The sequence below is a fragment of the Mobula hypostoma genome, chromosome 7 (assembly GCF_963921235.1).
Source record: "Mobula hypostoma chromosome 7, sMobHyp1.1, whole genome shotgun sequence".
NCBI classification, from domain to species: domain Eukaryota; kingdom Metazoa; phylum Chordata; class Chondrichthyes; order Myliobatiformes; family Myliobatidae; genus Mobula; species Mobula hypostoma.
The window spans coordinates 178,334,489-178,352,269 of NC_086103.1; the positions used below are offsets into that span (position 1 = coordinate 178,334,489).

General features: G+C 46.1%; 1 protein-coding gene across 2 annotated transcripts in view; it reads left to right on the forward strand.

Moving 5' to 3' along the window:
* Positions 1-17,530, forward strand: part of LOC134349771 (steryl-sulfatase-like) — a 145,227-nt gene extending 127,697 nt beyond the window's left edge. For both annotated transcript variants that reach the window (XM_063054619.1, XM_063054620.1), the window contains exons 8-10: positions 7,987-8,146; positions 12,529-12,650; positions 16,710-17,530. In XM_063054619.1, coding sequence (XP_062910689.1) covers positions 7,987-8,146; positions 12,529-12,650; positions 16,710-17,107 — 680 coding nt within the window. In that variant the 3' untranslated portion in view covers positions 17,108-17,530. The remainder of the gene's footprint in view (positions 1-7,986; positions 8,147-12,528; positions 12,651-16,709) is intronic.
* The last annotated feature ends 251 nt before the right edge of the window (positions 17,531-17,781 follow it).

Here is a 17,781-nt window from a genome sequence, read left to right on the forward strand (position 1 = left end):
GGCTACGCGCGCTGCGTCACGCCACCATCTTCTCCTCCCGCCATGATGAGAGGCATTGTTAGTCGGAGGCTTTTTCCCAGGGCTGAAATGGCTAGCACGAGAGGGCACAGTTTTAAGGTGCTTGGAAGCAGGTGCAGAGGAGATGTCAGGGGTAAGTTTTTGATGCAGAAAGTAGTGAGTGCGTGGAATGGGCTGCCGGCAACGGTGGTGGAGGTGGATACAATAGGGTCTTTTAAGAGACTCCTGGATAGGTACATGGAGCTTAGAAAAATAGAGGGCTATGGGTAACCCGAGGTAATTTCTAAAGTAAGTATGTGCTCAGTACAGCATTGTGGGCTGAAAGGCCTGTATTATGCTGTAGGTTTTCTATATTCGAAGAAAATCTGCAGATGCTGGAAACCCAAGCAACATGCACCAAATGCTGGAGGAACTCGGCAGGCCAGGCAGCAGAAGTTCCCCTTTCTCTGTGACAGAGTTTCCAGACTGCTGGGCACCCAGTTCTTTCTCAAAGGACTTGGCAAACTGCTCCAACAGGTCTGGGTGAGACATCTTGCTGACATCGGTGCGGGGGTTCCCTTCTTGTTTAATGCGATAGAGTCTCTTTGACCGCAGTCTGATCTTGCAACACAACAGTGAGTGGTCTGTGTTATTATAAGAATGAGTGAAAAGCACACTGCAGGGGAAGCAGTGCCAGACCAGGATGAAGTCCCAGCTGGTGCCAGGGTGTCTCCAGGAATCTTGTGTTGAAACTTGGTCTGAAGTACGAGTTGGTGATTACATAGATCATGATAGGTGCGGAACTCCAGTAATTGCTGTCTGCTCTTGTTCATCTTGCCCACGCCAAAGTGACCGAGGCAGGAGGCTGTGAGTCATGACCTGCACCCATTCTGGCATAGAATTCACCCAGGAGAACAAGGTTTTCCTTGCAGGAGGAATTGCTGATAGTGGCTGCAAGACTCCCATAAAACTCATCACTTGCCTCAGATTTGGAGTGCAGCATGGAAGCGTACACACTGACAACACTACCTTCAGTAGTGTTGAGGCAAAGAGTAACAAGTCGCTCAGATCCAATGCTGCCTGGCCCCACCATCTTCATCAATGTGTTCCTCGCTGCAAAGCCTACTCCATACTCTCTGGGCTCGTCAGGTCCCTTCCCTTGCCTGAAAAAGGTGTAGATTTCTCCTTTAATTTGCCCAAGTCAGCCAGATGTGCCTCCTGAAGGGTGGCTGTGTCAGTGTGAAGTCTTTCGAGCTCCTCGTTTATCACAGCTGCCTTCCTGACATCACTGCTGTCTTGGAGGTTATCAGAGAGGCCAGTCAACATTGTCCGAATATTCCAATATCCCAGTTTTAGAGCTGGTCTCTTTCTTTGTGTTGTCTTGCTCGGCGGAGCGTTTTCAATCTGCAGTTCAGAAAAGACCTAATCCGCATGCAACCAATGAGGAAAGCAGACTGCGATGGGACAGCGCCTTTTCGACTGGGGGCTGCCCATCTTGAGGTAGGCAGTAGCTGTCCATTGAGATCCAGGAATCTCTCCCACCATCGGAAACAAACCCCGGCGCCATGCTCTGCGTCAGTCGAGCGGAGTGGCTTATAACTGTCGACTGCTGCTTCCTGTATTGTGTCAAGACCATGAGGCAAAGCTGGAGTGCCCTCTCCTGAATCGTGTTGATGCTGCAAGGTGAAGTCAAAACTGAAGCCAGTACACAAGCCAGGGCAGTACGATATGAAGAGGAAGCTGTTGCCCATGCAGCAAGATCCCCCTGTGCACACAAATGATAAACCCAAGCAAACGGCAGAGACCGGTACAGTTTTGTACCAGCAGCATCGCAGGAGTGGCCAGTTAGCATTGAATTCAACGTAGGGTTGCCTTAGAGATTCCACCTCCAGATTTTCACTCCCCAAGCCTTCCCCCAGAGTGGTTATAGCTGCAAGGCAGCAGAGGTTTGAGATCAGCGCTTTCCTTTCCCTAGATGAGCTGCCAACCATGGCTGGCAAGCCCCATCTACCCGAAGCGATTGGTTTTAAGGTGCCAGTAACCCACCTTTGCCCCTTCTCCGGTCAGCAGAAATGCTTCCACCAGGCTTAGTAGCTAAGCCTCACATGAAAGCCAGGAATTGGACTTGGTTGCCGGAGGCTATTTGAGATGCGTGCCCTAGGGAGCACGGAACTGGCAGTGGGAGCTTATCCCCATTGCCACCCCCAATTATAACAACTTCAAGGTACCTGGCATATATATACTTTGATAATAAAAAGTACTTTGAATTTTGAACTTTATAAATTATCCCCAGAGTGGGCTGGTGACCGGAGAATAAGTTGATAGCCATCTGAGAGAAACTAGGTTACAGGGAACTAAGTAGGGGGCTGGCACTGATGGGAATGTTCTGGGAACAGGCGCGGGCTCAATGAGATGAATGGCTTCCTTCGAAGTCATGAGGAATACAGGATCAGCACAGTATCGTAGCAGTTAGCACAATGCTTTACAGTGCAGGGTTCGATAGCTGCCACTACCTGTAAGGAACTTCTACGTTCTAGCCTGGAATAAAGTTCTATGGTGTCCAGTCTCCTCCCTTAATTCAGTCATTTGAGTCCTGGCCCCAGCCTTGAAAATCCTTTTTGCACTCTTTACAGTTTAATAATTGTCTTTATACAGAGGGCAGCCAAGCCAGGATACTGGAGCAGTTAGCGAAACGTTTTGCAACGCCAATGATCAGCGACTGGAGTTCAATTCCCAAGGCTGTCTATAAGGAATTTGTCAGTTCTCCCCGCGACCACAAGGATGCCGTGGGTTCCTCCCATGTTACAAAGGTGTAGGTGGTAGGGTTAGTCAGTTGTGGGCAAAATATGTTGGCGCCGGAAGCCAGGCGACACTTGCGGGCTGCCCTGCACAATCCTCACTGATTTGATTTGAAACAAGCGAAACATTTTATTGTATGTTTTGACATACATGTGACAAATAAAGTTAATCTTAATTTTATCTGGACATGCCTCTTCCAAGAACTCCACTGGGAATTTCAGAGTACACCTACTGATGTTTGAATGACGTTTCCCATCCACTTCCAATAGCTGTATCCAACCTCAGATTCTTTTCTTTTGCTGAGCTCCAGATGTTCTCTTTGCCCTCTGCTTTGAAAATGAAAGGGGGTGTAGTCTGGAATCGCTTTGACTTTCACATCCCTTGTTCCACTTCTCCTCGTGCAATAATAGAGTCACACAGCATGAAAACAGGCCCTTCAGCCCAACTCGTCCATGTTGCCCAGTGAGCTTGGCTCATCTGCCTATATTTCGCCTATGGCCCGCTAAAGGTCTCCCTATTCAGCGTCTCCCACCCTGGGATCCACAGACCCCTGGCTTAATGGCTCATGGCATTTAAAAGGTTAGGAACCTCTGAAAGATGGTTTATCAGAATCAGGTTTATTACCTGTGACATATTTCATGGAATTTGTTGTTTCCTGGCAACAGTACACTGCAATACATAATTTTAAAATACTGTGATTTACAGTAAGAACATAAAATAAACAGTGCAAACAGAGAAAGCAAAATAGCAACGTAGTGTTCAGGAATCTGATGGCCGAGGGGAAGAGGCTTTTCCTGAATCATTGACCGTGAGTCTTCAGGCTCATGTACCTGCTTCCTGATGGTAGCAATGAGCCTCTGGCCTTAAATCTGTGCCCTCTTGTTTTTCACATCCCCTCCCTGGGGATAAAAGATATGTGCTGTCACCCTGTTTATGCCCCTCAAAGTTCAAAGTGAACTTATTATCATTATAAGCTTGCGTGTGACAGCTACCACACCCCTGCACAGGCGGGCTAAACCAGATGAGAGTAGCTGGCAGGCCTCATAACCCAGTGAGATGGAGGGACACCTAACCTAGCATGCAAAGTCAGCTCCTGGCGGTCTGGGCAGATGAGATCTACAGTCTGATCCAACGGCCAGGAAGTCAACACTGCCACGCTTCGTGGAGAGCGCAGGGCGTGACAAGACACAGGTCAACATCTGCAACCAAGGAAGAGCCCAGTTGTGACGCTTGTTCTTATCACTGGACCCAGATTTCGGAGGATGGGAAAGTGGAACTGCCCCAGTGCAACAGCTTTTCCACTTTAAAAACTCTCCCGCACAGGTTTCCTGTCATCGTCAGGCACGATGGACAACCATAGTGACATTTCAGTATGTATATGTGGCTATATTACTACCCTGAGATTCATATTTTGTGCGTTTTCACTATAGAACAAAGAAACACAATGGAGTCAGTGACAAACTACACACAGACAGATAAACGACCGACGTGCAAAAGAAGAAAGACTCTGCGAATACAAAAAACACAAATAATTAGAAATAATACTGAGAACATGAGTTGTGGAGTCCTTGATTTCATAATCTTGTAGACGTCTATCAGGTCACCTCTCAATCCTCCATATTCCAGTGAATAATGTCCTAATCTACACAACTTTTCATGTAAACCAGACCAGCAAACATGCTGGTAAATCTTTTCTACATTCTTCAAGCTCAAAGTAAATTTATTGTGAAAGTACACCATATACAACTCTGAGATTTGTTTTCTCGTGAACATACCCAGTAGAAGTGGCGTGCTAGCGCAGTGGTTACCACAATGCTCTACAGTTCTGGCGACCTGGGTCCAATTCCTGCTGCTGCCTGTGAAGACTTAGTACGTTCTCCCTGTGACTGTGGGTGCTCTGGTTTCCTCCCACAGTCCCATCTGGCTATCCATCCCATAGGATGATGATGGTTCCTTTCAGTCAGTTAGTGGGGTTGACCCCACTCCTCAGAAAGGAACAGCGCGTGCGTGAGTGGATCTTAGTTGAGTAGGGGGTTGCACAGGTCCAGACCCACCCTCTCGACATCCCCTCCCGGATCCAGCTGGCATGGTGGGGTCCAAGACGGCTGGAGGAAGTTCTGTTGCAGTGAATGGCCAGACCAAGCTTCGATGCAAGGGATGCCCTTTCCGCGCTTCACGGCACGTGTTTGCTAGATGGCCATTGACCCTACGAGAGGATTCATCCGCCCTTTGACAGGTGTTGTTTTTCATCCTGCAGGGTGTCTAGCCACCCTCCTCACCAGGCAAGCCCGGTGGGGGAGCCGGTTTAGTCGCCGACCACCCGACCATGCGACAGGTAGTACTGGGTTACATGGTACCAGTAGCACTCAGACGAGTGACCTGAGCAGACGTACCGGTAGGTAGGTTAACTGGTCATAGTAAATTGTCCCATGATTAGGCTGGGTATAAATCAGGGATTGCTGGGCCGCGTGGCTCAGAGCCCCAGAGGGCCTATTCCGAGCTCTATCTCAATAAATCAATGAATAAAATAAAAAATAAATAAATCCAAGAATAGAATCAATGAAAGACTGTGTTTAGATTTAGCAACACTTATATTTCTTTCACGTTTAACAGCAATCTTCCTTATGACAGGATGACCCAACTGTACAGAGTGCCCCAAGTGCAGCCTCACCAATGTCTTGCGTAACTACAGTATAATTACCCAACTCCTATACTTGATCCTGATAATAAAATGAAAATTCTGTTTCACTTCCTCTTTTCCTTAACGTTCACAGGCTGAAAACTACTGTTCTTCAAGTTTTCATCACGGAGTTATAATCTCCTTTCTCGAGTCAACCTGAGTGCCAGTGGAAGGACCTGGTGTCACCTGGACATGGAGACAGGCCCTTTGACCCCACCAGTCCATGCCGACCATGATTCCAATTAAAGCTTTTTTTTTTGCTGTGTTTGGTCCTTATCCTTCTAAATCTTTCATATCCATGTACTCGGTCTAAGTACAGTATTGTTGCAAAAGTCTTTGGCACCCTAACTCTTTCAGAATCAGGTTTCACATCACCAGCATATGTCGTGATATAAAAACGCAGTTCTGATTCTGATATCACTAGGGTGCCCAAGACTTCTGCACAGTACTGTAGTAATTTTACGTATTGTACCGTATTGCTGCTGCCTCAGAAAAAAAACACATTTCATGACATGTGAGTGATTCTGATATGGGTCTCTACTATAGGGTGAGAGTGGGAAGGGGGCAGGGAGAGAGGAATCATGGTTGGGAAAAGTGGGGAGTGACATTCTGTAATAATCAATAAACCAATTGTTTGGAATCAAATGACCTTGCCTGGTGTCCCAGGGCTGGGTGTGTCTGACCCTGCACCACCCCCCCCACCCCAGCACTCCTCCTCTGCTACCTGACCCACACCCCTCACCGGTCCCAACATCCTTTGCTCCCACCAGATTTACAAGCTCTCTCTGTACTCCACATTAACAAATACATTACTGCGCAAAATCACTCTGAGCACCGGTGCCCCACCAAGCTGTGTACTCAGCCCCCTGCTGTACTCACTGTACACCCATGATTGTGTAGCCAAGTTTCCATCAAACTCAAAATATAAGTTTGCTGATGACGCCACAATTGTAGGCCGTATCTCAGGTAATGATGAGTTTGAGTACAGAGAGGAAATTAAGAACCTGGTGGCATGGTGCGAAGACAATAACCTATCCCTCAACGTCAGCAAGACGAAGGAATTGGTTGTTGACTTCAGAAGGAGTAGCGGACCGCACAACCCCATTTACATCGGTGGTGCGCAAGTGGACCAGGTCAAAAGCTTTAAGTTCCTCAGGGTCAATATCACAAATGACCTGATTTGGTCCAACCAAGCAGAGTTCACTGCCAAGAAGGCCCACCAGCGCCTTTACTTCCTGAGAAAGCTAAAGAAATTTGGCCTGTCCCCTAAAACCCTCACTAAAAATGTTTATAGATGCACCGTAGAAAGCATTCTTCTAGGGTACATCACAACCTGGTATGGAAGTTGTCCTGTCCAAGACCAAAAGGAGCTGCAGAAGATCGTGAACACATCACACAAACCAATCTTCCGTCCGTCCATGGACTCACTTTACACCGCACGCTGTCAGAGCAGTGCTGCCAGGATAATCAAGGACACGACCCACCCAGCCAACACACTTTTCGTCCCTCTTCCCTCTGGGAGAAGGCTCGGGAGCTTGAAGACTCATACGGCCAGATTTGGGAACAGCTTCTTTCCAACTGTGATAGGACTGCTGAACGGATCCTGACCCAGATCTGGGCCGTATCCTCCAAATATCTGGACCTGCCTCTTGGCTTTTTTGCACTAACTTACTTCCCTTTTCTATTTTCTATTTATGATTTATAATTTAAATTTTTAATATTTACTATCGATTTATACTCCAGGGAGCGCAAAGCGCAGAATCAAATATCGCTGTGATGATTGTACGCTCTAGTATCAATTGTTTGGCAACAGTATAAAGTATAAGGTACTCTCCCTATATATATGTGCCTAAGACTTTTGTACGGTATTGTACTTTTTAAATATTCTTAATGTATCTACCTTCATTTTTCCTCTGGCAGATCATTGCACCCTCTGGGTAAAAAAATATCAGCCCTCAGTTTCCTATCAAATGTCTCCCCCCTCAGTTCTGATGAAATATATACAGTCTGAGTGGGCAACAGTGGTGGGGTAAGAAGCTATAATGTGTTCAAAGAGTCTGCCATTCATGGTTAAGGCATTTTGAAGGCAAATACCATAAGAGCATAAAATTAGAGCCATTTGGCTCATTGAGTCTGCTCCTTCAATTATGGCTGTTTTTTTCACCCCATTCTACCAACCACCCCCCCCCTCCAATTTTCCTTGCAATGCTTAACCCCTGTCCAGTCAAAAACCTGCCTTTCTCTGTTTTACTACACTCTATTTTCCAGATTAGTTCTAATTTTATTGGCATGTCTTATATAACTGAATTTTCCTCTAACCTTTGGTCGTTGCACAATTCCAGTTTCACAAGTCATGGAAAGTTACTTTTCCAATGCACTGACAGATAGTGGCAGATAAAGCAACACTGTACATTCCACGTGGCCAATATTACTTCCATGTGTAATCTTTTCTCTTTTTTTCACTCCTTTTAATAGTTCCCTGATTTGTTCTCCTTCCAATTTTCTTCTAGGAGGAAAGTCCACCAACTGGGAAGGTGGGATCCGCGTTCCAGGTCTCCTCCGATGGCCTGGCGTCCTGACAGCGGGCAAGACCGTCGATGGACCAACCAGCAACATGGACCTCTTCCCGACAGTTGTCAACTTGGCCCAAGCAATGATGCCAAGTAACCGGTAGGCAGACGGGTTTGTGGAGGGCGGTGGACGGTTGCCGGCGTTCTGTTCTAACAACAGGGAGCTTGGGTTGAGGACAGCCCTTGTTGTCAAGATGTTTACTGTGGGCAGGGAGGCAGAAAGCCCAAACGTATGACAAAACTTCTGGGAAAACCACATAAACACAAGAGATACCGTAGATCATAAACTTGAGAAGATCTGCTAATGCTAGAAATCTAGAGCAACACACACAAAATGCTGGAGGAACTCAGCAAGTCAGGCAACATCTATGGAAGTGAATAAACAGTCGATATTTTAGGCAGAGGCCCTTCTTCACGACTGGAAAGAAAGGGGGAGTAAAAAGGTGGGGGCGGGGTAGCTAGAAGGTGACTGGTGAAGCCAGGTGGGTAGGATAGAATTAGGGCTAGAGAGGAAGAAATCTAATCGGAGAGGAGAGTGGACCTTAGGAGAAAAGGAAGGAGGAGGGGATCCAGGGGGAGATGATAGGGAGGTCAGAAGAGGTAAGAGGCCAGAGTGGGGAATAGAAGAAGAGGGGAGGAGGATGGTACTTTTTTTTACCAGAAGGGAAATCAGTATTCATCCCATCAGGTTACTGCCCAGACCGAATATAAGGTGTTGCTCCTTCACCTTGAAATGGCTGCATCTTGGCACAAAAGGAGGCCATGGACCGACATGCTGGAATGGGAATTAAAATGTTCGGCCGCCAGGAATTTCCTCTTCTGGCAGATGGAGCAGAGTTGCTGTAGATGAGGGAAATCTGGATCAGCACACACAAAATGTCAAAGGAACCTAGAACAAAGACCAGGACTTCCACCTACAATGTAGTGTTCTCCAGGTCGATCTTACATTGCCCTCCATTTTTCTATCATCCATGTGGCCATCTAAGAGTTTCTTAAGTGTCCCTAATGTATCTGCCTCTACCACGATGACACCCCCCCCGCAGCATTTTCCACACACCCTCCACTCTCTGTGTATATAATCTACCTGCAACATCCCTTCCACACCTTAAAATTATGCTGTCTCTCATTAGTCAGTTCTGCCCTAGGGAAAGGCCTCTGGCTGTCCAGTCGACCTATAGAACATAGAACATAGAACGTAGAATAGTACAGCACAGTACAGGCCCTTCAGCCCACAATGTTGTGCGGACCCTCAAACCCTGCTTCCCATATAACCCCCCACAAATTCCTCCGTATACCTGTCTAGTAGTCTCTTAAAATTCACTAGTGTATCTGCCTCCACCACTGACTCAGGCAGTGCATTCCACTCTCTGAGTAAAAACCTTCCTTTAATATCCCCCTTGAACTTTCCACCCCTTACCTTAAAGCCATGTCCTCTTGTACTGAGCAGTGGTGCCCTGGGGAAGAGGCGCTGGCTGTCCACTCTATCTATTCCTCTTAGTATCTTGTATACCTCTATCATGTCTCCTCTCATCCTCCTTCTCTCCAAAGAGTAAAGCCCTAGCTCCCTTAATCTCTGATCATAATGCATACTCTCTGAGCCAGGCAGCATCCTGGTAAATCTCCTCTGTACCCTGTCCAATGCTTCCACATCCTTCCTATAGTGAGGCAACCAGAAGTGGACACAGTACTCCAAGTAATGCTCCAGCAAACTGCAGATTTTCTCCTGTTTACAATACTCCAGATGTGGTCTAATCACGGTTTCATAGAGCTACAACATTACCTCTCAGCTCTTGAATTCAAAGTTCAAAGTAAAATTTATTATCAGAGTACATATACGTCACCTCATACAACCCTGAGGTTCCTTTTCTGCGGACATACTTAGCAAATGTATAGAACATTAACTGTAAACAGGATCTGTAAACAAACTGTGCAAATGCAGATAATAAATAAATAGCAATAAGTAACGAACATGAAATAACAAGATAAAACAGTCGTTAAATGAGTGTAGTTATCTGCTTTTGTTCAAGAGCCTGATGTTGGAAGATAGTAACTGTTCTTGAATCTGGTGGTGTGAGTCCTGAGGCTCTTGTACCTTCTACCTGATGGCAGCAGTGAGAAAAGAGCATCCATTCCCCCGACTAATGAAAGCCAACAGACTAGGTGCCTTCCTAGCCAACCCCCCCCGCCCCCCCCATCAGGTAGCACAGCAACTTTAAGGACCTATAGACATGGGCTCCAAATCTTTTCGTTCCTCCTCACTGCTAAGACTCCTGCCAGGAGTATACATGGTCAAAACTGCTCAGTTTCTCCTGTATTTTGTGTGTGTGTGTCTTGCTCTGGGATCAACACAGACTTGCTGGCCCAGTCTGCCTCCTGTATCCATGATGTTGTATTAAATAAAGGGTGAAGGTGAAAAGTTTAAGGGGAACATGAGGGGAAACTTCTTCACTCAGAGGGTGGTGAGAGTGTGGAACGAGCTGCCATTGCAAGGGGTGCTTGCATGTTCCATTTCAACGTTTAAGAGAAGTTTAGATAGATACGTGGATGGCAGGAGTGGATTGTCACCTTGTCGCGGTGGAGAGGCTTGTGTGGTCCTGAGATCTCGAGAGCGATGCCGTCTGGAGCTATGCTCCTGGTAGGGTCACCCATGGCGGTAAGGTCGAGGGTGAGGTCCCTGACAAAGAACAATCCAGCCAAGACCTCAACGGTGGGACAGGCGGACGAAGTTACTTCGAACTCAACGGCTGTGAAGGCGGATGAAGGCTGCAACAAATCCATCAGCTCCAATCATCGTGGTTTCCATGCCATTGGAATCAGTTGGTTGATTTGTGCAGTATCGTGTGCTTCTTGGAGTGCAACATCAAGTACACGTTAAACAAATACACGCATTGTACTTTGCTCTGTGGGCCACTTCTTCACCCCATAAGTAGATCAACAGAACAAAGACCACCATCCTCGACCTCGAGGGATAGCCACGACGAGGGGTATGAAGGGCTCTGGTCCTGATGCAGGTCAATAGCATTAAGTAGTTTAAGTCATTCAGCATGAACTAGATAGGCCAAATGACCTGCCTTTGTGCTGTATTTTTCTATGACTCTAGTTCTTCATGTTTCTTAAAGTACCTGCAAGAGATGGTTAAACTAGTGGTAGTTACTTATTGTAAATCTTGAACTCGTTAGTTTGCGATAGAATTCCTTAGTGCAGTGATTCAGGGTGGTGGGCATTGTTGGGGAGTGAATCGTTATAGAATTGGGTGAGCTGGAAGTTTTTGCAATATTCCAGTATTTGGGGGGGTGTTCCTTAAAATTGTTTAGAACAGTATGCGACAAGCTTTTCGCTGTTCCGTGATGCATGTGAGCATAACAAAACTATTCTAAATCTAGTTCCCTTTAACAGTCATGCCGCTCACCCTAAAGACTGTTTTCGATATCCTCACGACGAGTCATCTTCATGAGAGAGCACAGCTTCGGAATAGAGGGATGCCCCTTTCAGAGCAGAGACAAGGAGGAATTTCTTCAGCCAGTGGAATCTGTGGAATTCATTGGCACAGGCGGTTGTCATTGGGTATATTTAAACCGGATGTTGATTAGTCAGGGTGTCAAAGGTTACAGGGAGGAGGTAGTAGAATGGGGTAGAGAGGGTTAATAAATCAGCCGTGATGGAATGGTGGAACAGACTCAATGGGCTGAATGGCCTTATTCTGCTCCCATGTCTTACGGGCTTCCCTCCTCTCACACTAATATCTTCCCTGACGTATGGCCAGAGTAAGATCGGCCAACTGCTTTGCTCTAGCAAGTGAAATGTAAATCTTATTCAATTTAATTTTTTTTATAAATATACACTGTATGTTTCTTATTGTAATTTATAGTGTGGTTATTATGTATTCAGTCTACCACCGGTTCCTTAAGGTTGTTATAGCCAGGGGTGGTGGTGAGGATAAGCTCCCATTAGTGTGTGTCTCCAATAGCTTCTGACAAACAAGACCCGCTCCTGCTAAGCCCAGCAGAACCGTTTCTACCGACAGGAGAAGGGGCAAAGGCGGGTTACTGCCCTCTTAAAGCCAGTCGCTTCGGGCAGATGGGTCTCGTCAGCCGTGGTTGGCAGCTCATCTAGGAGAAGGAAAACTCGGATCTCAAACCTGTGCTGCCTTGCAGCTACAGCCCACTCATGGGGAAGGCTTTGGGAGTAAACACCGGAGGAAAACTCCAGAACTCCAGAGCTGGAGCCCTCTGGGCAGTCCTATGTCGAGTTCAATGCTGACTGGCAACTCTTACGAAACCGCTAGTTCCTTTGGATCCATCAGCTATGTGGGCAACAGCTTGCTCCCCATGTTACGTAGATGGCTGGGATGCACTGTCCACGGTCGACCCCGGCCAACACTGTACAGCTGCCGCAAGGCAACAGATTTCATGATGTTATGCCAGTGACGTTAAGCCCGTTCCTGATCCCGATTCTGATCACCTTGACCCTTCCCTATTGCAGGATAATCGATGGCCGGGATTTAATGCCTTTACTCCGAGGTGAAGTTCAGCAATCTGAGCACGAGTTTCTCTTCCACTACTGTAACAGTGACTTGAGTGCAGTTCGCTGGCATCCGAGGAATGGTAAGTCCTTTGCACTGAATTGGCTATTGGTGCGTTTGGATTAGTGTGGGTTTGGTTCATGTTTTTGTTGGTTCACTTAACGCTTTTCCTTCAGCGTTCTCTGTTGATTCCATGGGTCACTTGAGATATTTAGATTCCCTTTCTACTTCACCTGTATCCCAACTGTTAGATGCCCTTCCTATTTAAGCTGTGCCAGAGAAGGTTGTGGAAGATGAGCTCCCACTGCCTATTAACTGCTCCCAAAATAGCCTTCTGACAAGCAAGTCCAGTTCCTGACCTTCATGTCTGGCTTAGCCACTAAGCCTGGCAGAACCATTTCTACTGACAATCGCTTCAAGCAGACGGGGCTCATCAGCCGTGGTAGGCAGCTCGTCCAGGAGAAGGGAATCTTTGATTTCAAGCCTCTGCTGCCTTGCGGCTGTACCCACTCAGGGGGAAGGCTTCGGGAGTAAATGCTGTGGGAAAAAGTTGGAGCCAGAGCCCCTGAGGCCGTCCTACGTTGACCTTAACACTTAATGGCAAGCCCCGCGACACCACTGGTGCCACACTGTGTTGGTCTCTGCTGTTCCTTTGGACTCAACAGCTGCCTGGAGAGGGAAAGCCGCCTGCACGGACAACAACTTGCGCTCCGTACCGTACTGCCCTGCGTATCGCATAGACTGCTGGGATGCAGCATCCACGATCAACCCTAACCAATGGAGGGTGATTGATATGCAAAACTAATTACAGCAGGGTGATATTTCATACACCTGACAGATTTACAGTGCAGTGGTCACGTGATTTTCGATGCAACAGCAATGCTCTCAAATAGGATTTTTGTTTAACATTTCAATAACATTTCAGATTGATAGATTTCACATTTCCATATTTCTCCTGTCACCTCAACAAAATTACATATTTTAATATTAAAAACCAATTACATAAACTTGTAATAAGGCGATGACCCCTTTCCTCTGAGAGTTTAGTTCCATAAGACCGTAAAATGGGGCGGCTCAGTAACACAGTGGTTAGCCCACACTTTGCAGTACCAGCGACCCGGGTTCAATTTCCACCACCCCTGCCTGTAAGGCGTTCGTGCGTTTCTCCCGTGACCACGTGGGTTTCCTCCGGGTGCTCCGGTTTCCTCCCGCAGTCCAAAGACGTACCGGTTAGTAGGTTAATTGGTCATTGTAAATTGTCCCGTGATCAGGCTAGGGTTAAATTGGGGGTTGCTGAGTAGTGTGCCTCGAAGGGCCCGAAGGGCCTATTCCACGCTGTATCTCAATAAATAGGGCCATTCAGCCCATCGAGTCTCTCTGCCCTTCGACTATGCCTGATTTATTATCCCTCTCAACCCTGTTGTCCTGCCTTCACCCCATAACCTTTGACACCCTTACTAATCAAGAGGAGTTTCTTTATCCAGAAGATGGAGAATCTGTGGAATTCATTGCTACAGGTGGCTGTGGAAGGCAAGTCACTGGGTATATTTAAAGCAGAGGGTGATAATTTCTTGCTTAGTGAGCATTATATTCTTCACACTGAGAGTGGCAGGTGTGTGGAGCACACTACCGGGGTAGTGGTAGAGGTAGGTACATTGGCATCATTTCAGAAACTCTTGGGCACGTGGATGAAAGGAAAATGGATTAAGAGGGAAGGGTCGGAATGATCTTTAGGCTTGATTGGGACAACTTAAAGCTTAATATGCTCTGTATCTCTGTATAGTAGTTGTAGTATAGGATGCTGTGGATACAGTGTGTAGACTCAGTAACACTGGACAAGGAACAGAAGAAAGCAATAGTAATAAATGTGGCAATCCCCAACGACCGCAACATCAGGAAGAAAGAATATGAGAAGCTGGAGAAATACCAAGGCTTGAAAGAGCAGATAGAGAGGATGTGGAAGGTTAAAGCCAGAGTAATCCCGGTGGTGATAGGAGCACTTGGAGTTGTGACACCTGGACTGGGAGAGTGGCTCCAACAAATCCCAGGAACAACATCTGAGATCTCAGTCTAGAGGAGCGCACAACTAGGAGTAGCAAGGATACTGCACTGAACCCACAAGCTGCCAGGTCACTGGTAGAGGACCCGAGATTGAGGGAAAAATACACATACAAATCACCCAATGTGTATATATGTATATGTGTGTGTGTGTGTGTATATGTATATACACACACACACACACACACACACACACACACACACATATATATATATACACACACACACACAGACACACGCACTCACAATCGACAGTATCCTATAATACTCAAATATGTAATGTATTGCTCTCTTGTCACGTGTGTGTCACCTAGAGGAGGTTGTATGATGTTTATGCCTTCTATATTCAGTTATAGTTTATAGCTAAGCAGGAAGAAGTGGAGTGTATTTAATTTTTTTCAGTAATACTCGTTATATTAATATATTGTTTGATTAAGCATTTTTTGTTTCCATAATTCATTGTTCTATGTAAGAAGTGTGTGAATGCCATACGTCATTACACCAACATGTCACACGTGAGCGCCTCACTAAAAAGAAAAGCTAGAGTAAGTATACAAGTTTCCCCGGCTCCTGTGTTTGCCCTTCAATTAGTTTCTGGATGTACAAAACAGAACCGGTCCATCTTTGGAATGTGGAGGGAAACTGGAGCACTGAGAGGAAACCCACATGGTCATGGGGAGAATGTACAAACTCCTTACAGACAGAAGTGGGCATCAAACCCCAATCAGGTATCACTGTTGTTGCAAAGTGTAATTCCTACGATATCATGGCCACTCTGTGGCGGCAATTGTCCCCTCAGCGGAGTACGTCTTAAACATGGAGTATATTGGTTTCTCTGCAGTCGCGTGTGTGCACGCGCGTATACATGTACGTTACAGCGAAGCGGCTTCAGTCTGATAAATGAGACAGGAGACCCTGATTACGAATAAGCACATTAACCATTTATTTACAGACAAATAGGAAAACATTCAACCAAACAAGTACTCATCTACTCCACTCTAAGTTATAGAAGCTACGACACTGAACATTCAGAAATGCTTCAAACGCAACAGGTACTTCGCTAAGGTCTCCAAGTTACACAACTACAAAACTAAGCATTCAACAAACAAATACTTAGCTAAGTGTGTCTGTGTGCCCTCCTAAAGCTACAGCATACTTTCCCAATGATTCCTCAGCATTAATTGCAACCTCGGTGTGGCAAGGAGTCACTGGAGACAAGTCTCTCGCACGAGCTATTCTTATACCCCCGAGACTCCAGGAACTGAGCATCGGTGTCATGGCACACAAGGCAACCAATGGGAAAGAGCTGTGGCATCTCTCAAACAGGCCAATCAACAACAAAGCAGCTTTCGACCAGGAAGTAAATTAACCTTCATGTTACAGGATCAAGGGCCGTTTATTCTCCATATGTTTTAGGAATTTGCTGTGGTATGTTGGTAACAGCCAACAAATGTAAAGAATTATATAAAAATAAAAGCTAGTTTTAAATTCATAGTATAAACAATATTATAGTGATTTAAGGTGTTTACAGTGTGGTGAGGGGTGTAATAGAGAGTGGGGTGCGTGGGGCGCAGTAACTGGAATGGTTGATCTGATTAACCGTGTGGATGCAGAAATTTTTTAAATCACGTGAAGTTAATGGAGATTTGATAGAGGTATGCAAAATTTTGAGAGGTAAATGTAAGACTTTTTCTCCACTGAGGTAGGGTTAAATGAGAAGTAGAGGTGATGGGTTAAGGGTGAAAGGTGAACGTGAGGGGGAGCTTCTTCACTCAGAGGGTGAGGTGAGCATGGAAGGAGCTGCCAATGGAAGTGGTCCCATTACAACGATTATGAGAAATTTGGATAGGTACATTGATGGGAGGAATGTGGAGGACTCTGGTCCAGTGTACGTCGATGGAACCAGACAGATTAATAGTTTGGCACGGATTAGATGGGCTGAAGGGCCTGTTTCTGTGCTGTAGTATTAAAAATAAGTTCTTGTTTTAATAGCCCTAAAGCACTTTCTGGAAGGTAAAGACGGTTTGCTGGGTTGGTAGTGCCCGTAATAAATTTCCTTTGAACATTGTTCTGTCTTTCACAGGCACTGCTGTATGGAAAGCCCACTTCTTCACACCTAACTTCAACCCAGAGGGGGCACAGGGTTGCTTTGACAGACATGTCTGCACGTGCTACGGACAATTCATCACCCATCATGACCCACCTTTACTCTATGACCTACTGAAAGACCCATCAGAGACGTCACCTGCGACGCCCGCCTCTGAACCACGCTACCACCAGATCTTAAAGGTGATGTTGGCGGCGGTGGAGGACCACAAGAGGTCAGTGACAGCTGTCCCCAGCCAGTTGTCTCTCAGCAACGTACTGTGGAAGCCATGGTTACAGCCTTGCTGTAGTACGCCGTGGCAGAGCTGTCAGTGCAGCAACGAGAGGGGCAATGGAACACCAGCGGATTCTGACTCTTCCCTATCCGATGCCTGACCAGACTGTAATCTAGATCTATAAAAAGCAGGCGATGATGTGGGGGTTTTCCTTCACCTTCCACTCTTGGAATTCTCCTTGTACTTCCTTTGCTCTGTTCTTTTCTTATTTTCTTGGCTTCCTTCCTCCACTCCACTCCTTCTCTCTCCCCTCACCCCTACTACTCCCCTCTCTAAACTCCTTCCCTTCTCCCTCTCCGTCTGACTGCTTCTCCACCTGCCCCCTCCTCATCTCTCTTCCCCCTCTATTGGATATTTAATATTTCAGTAACACTTGGGTAATCTTGTAAATATATTGTTTGATTAAGCATTCTTTGGTGTTTATATCATTCATTATGGTTATGTGTAAAAATATTCATGAATTACATACATCACCATGCTGCTACATGATACGTGCGGGTCTCGCTTAAAATAAACATGAAGTTGATTTCAGATTCCCATGTCTTACTTTGAAATATTTAATGCTTTGAAGTTACAAAGGTGAAGAAGTATTTTTAAAACGAACTGAGATGGCTACCAACCTGTTGAAATGCAGCGAGATGTCAGAGTTTAAAAAATCACAGCAAGCAACGGTCAAGTTTTTTTTTAAAGAACAGCACAGCACATGTTCTTCAGAAGGGAAGACACAATCGACTTTTTTAAAATGGCAGAAAATGGAAGAATTCACAGGTTCAT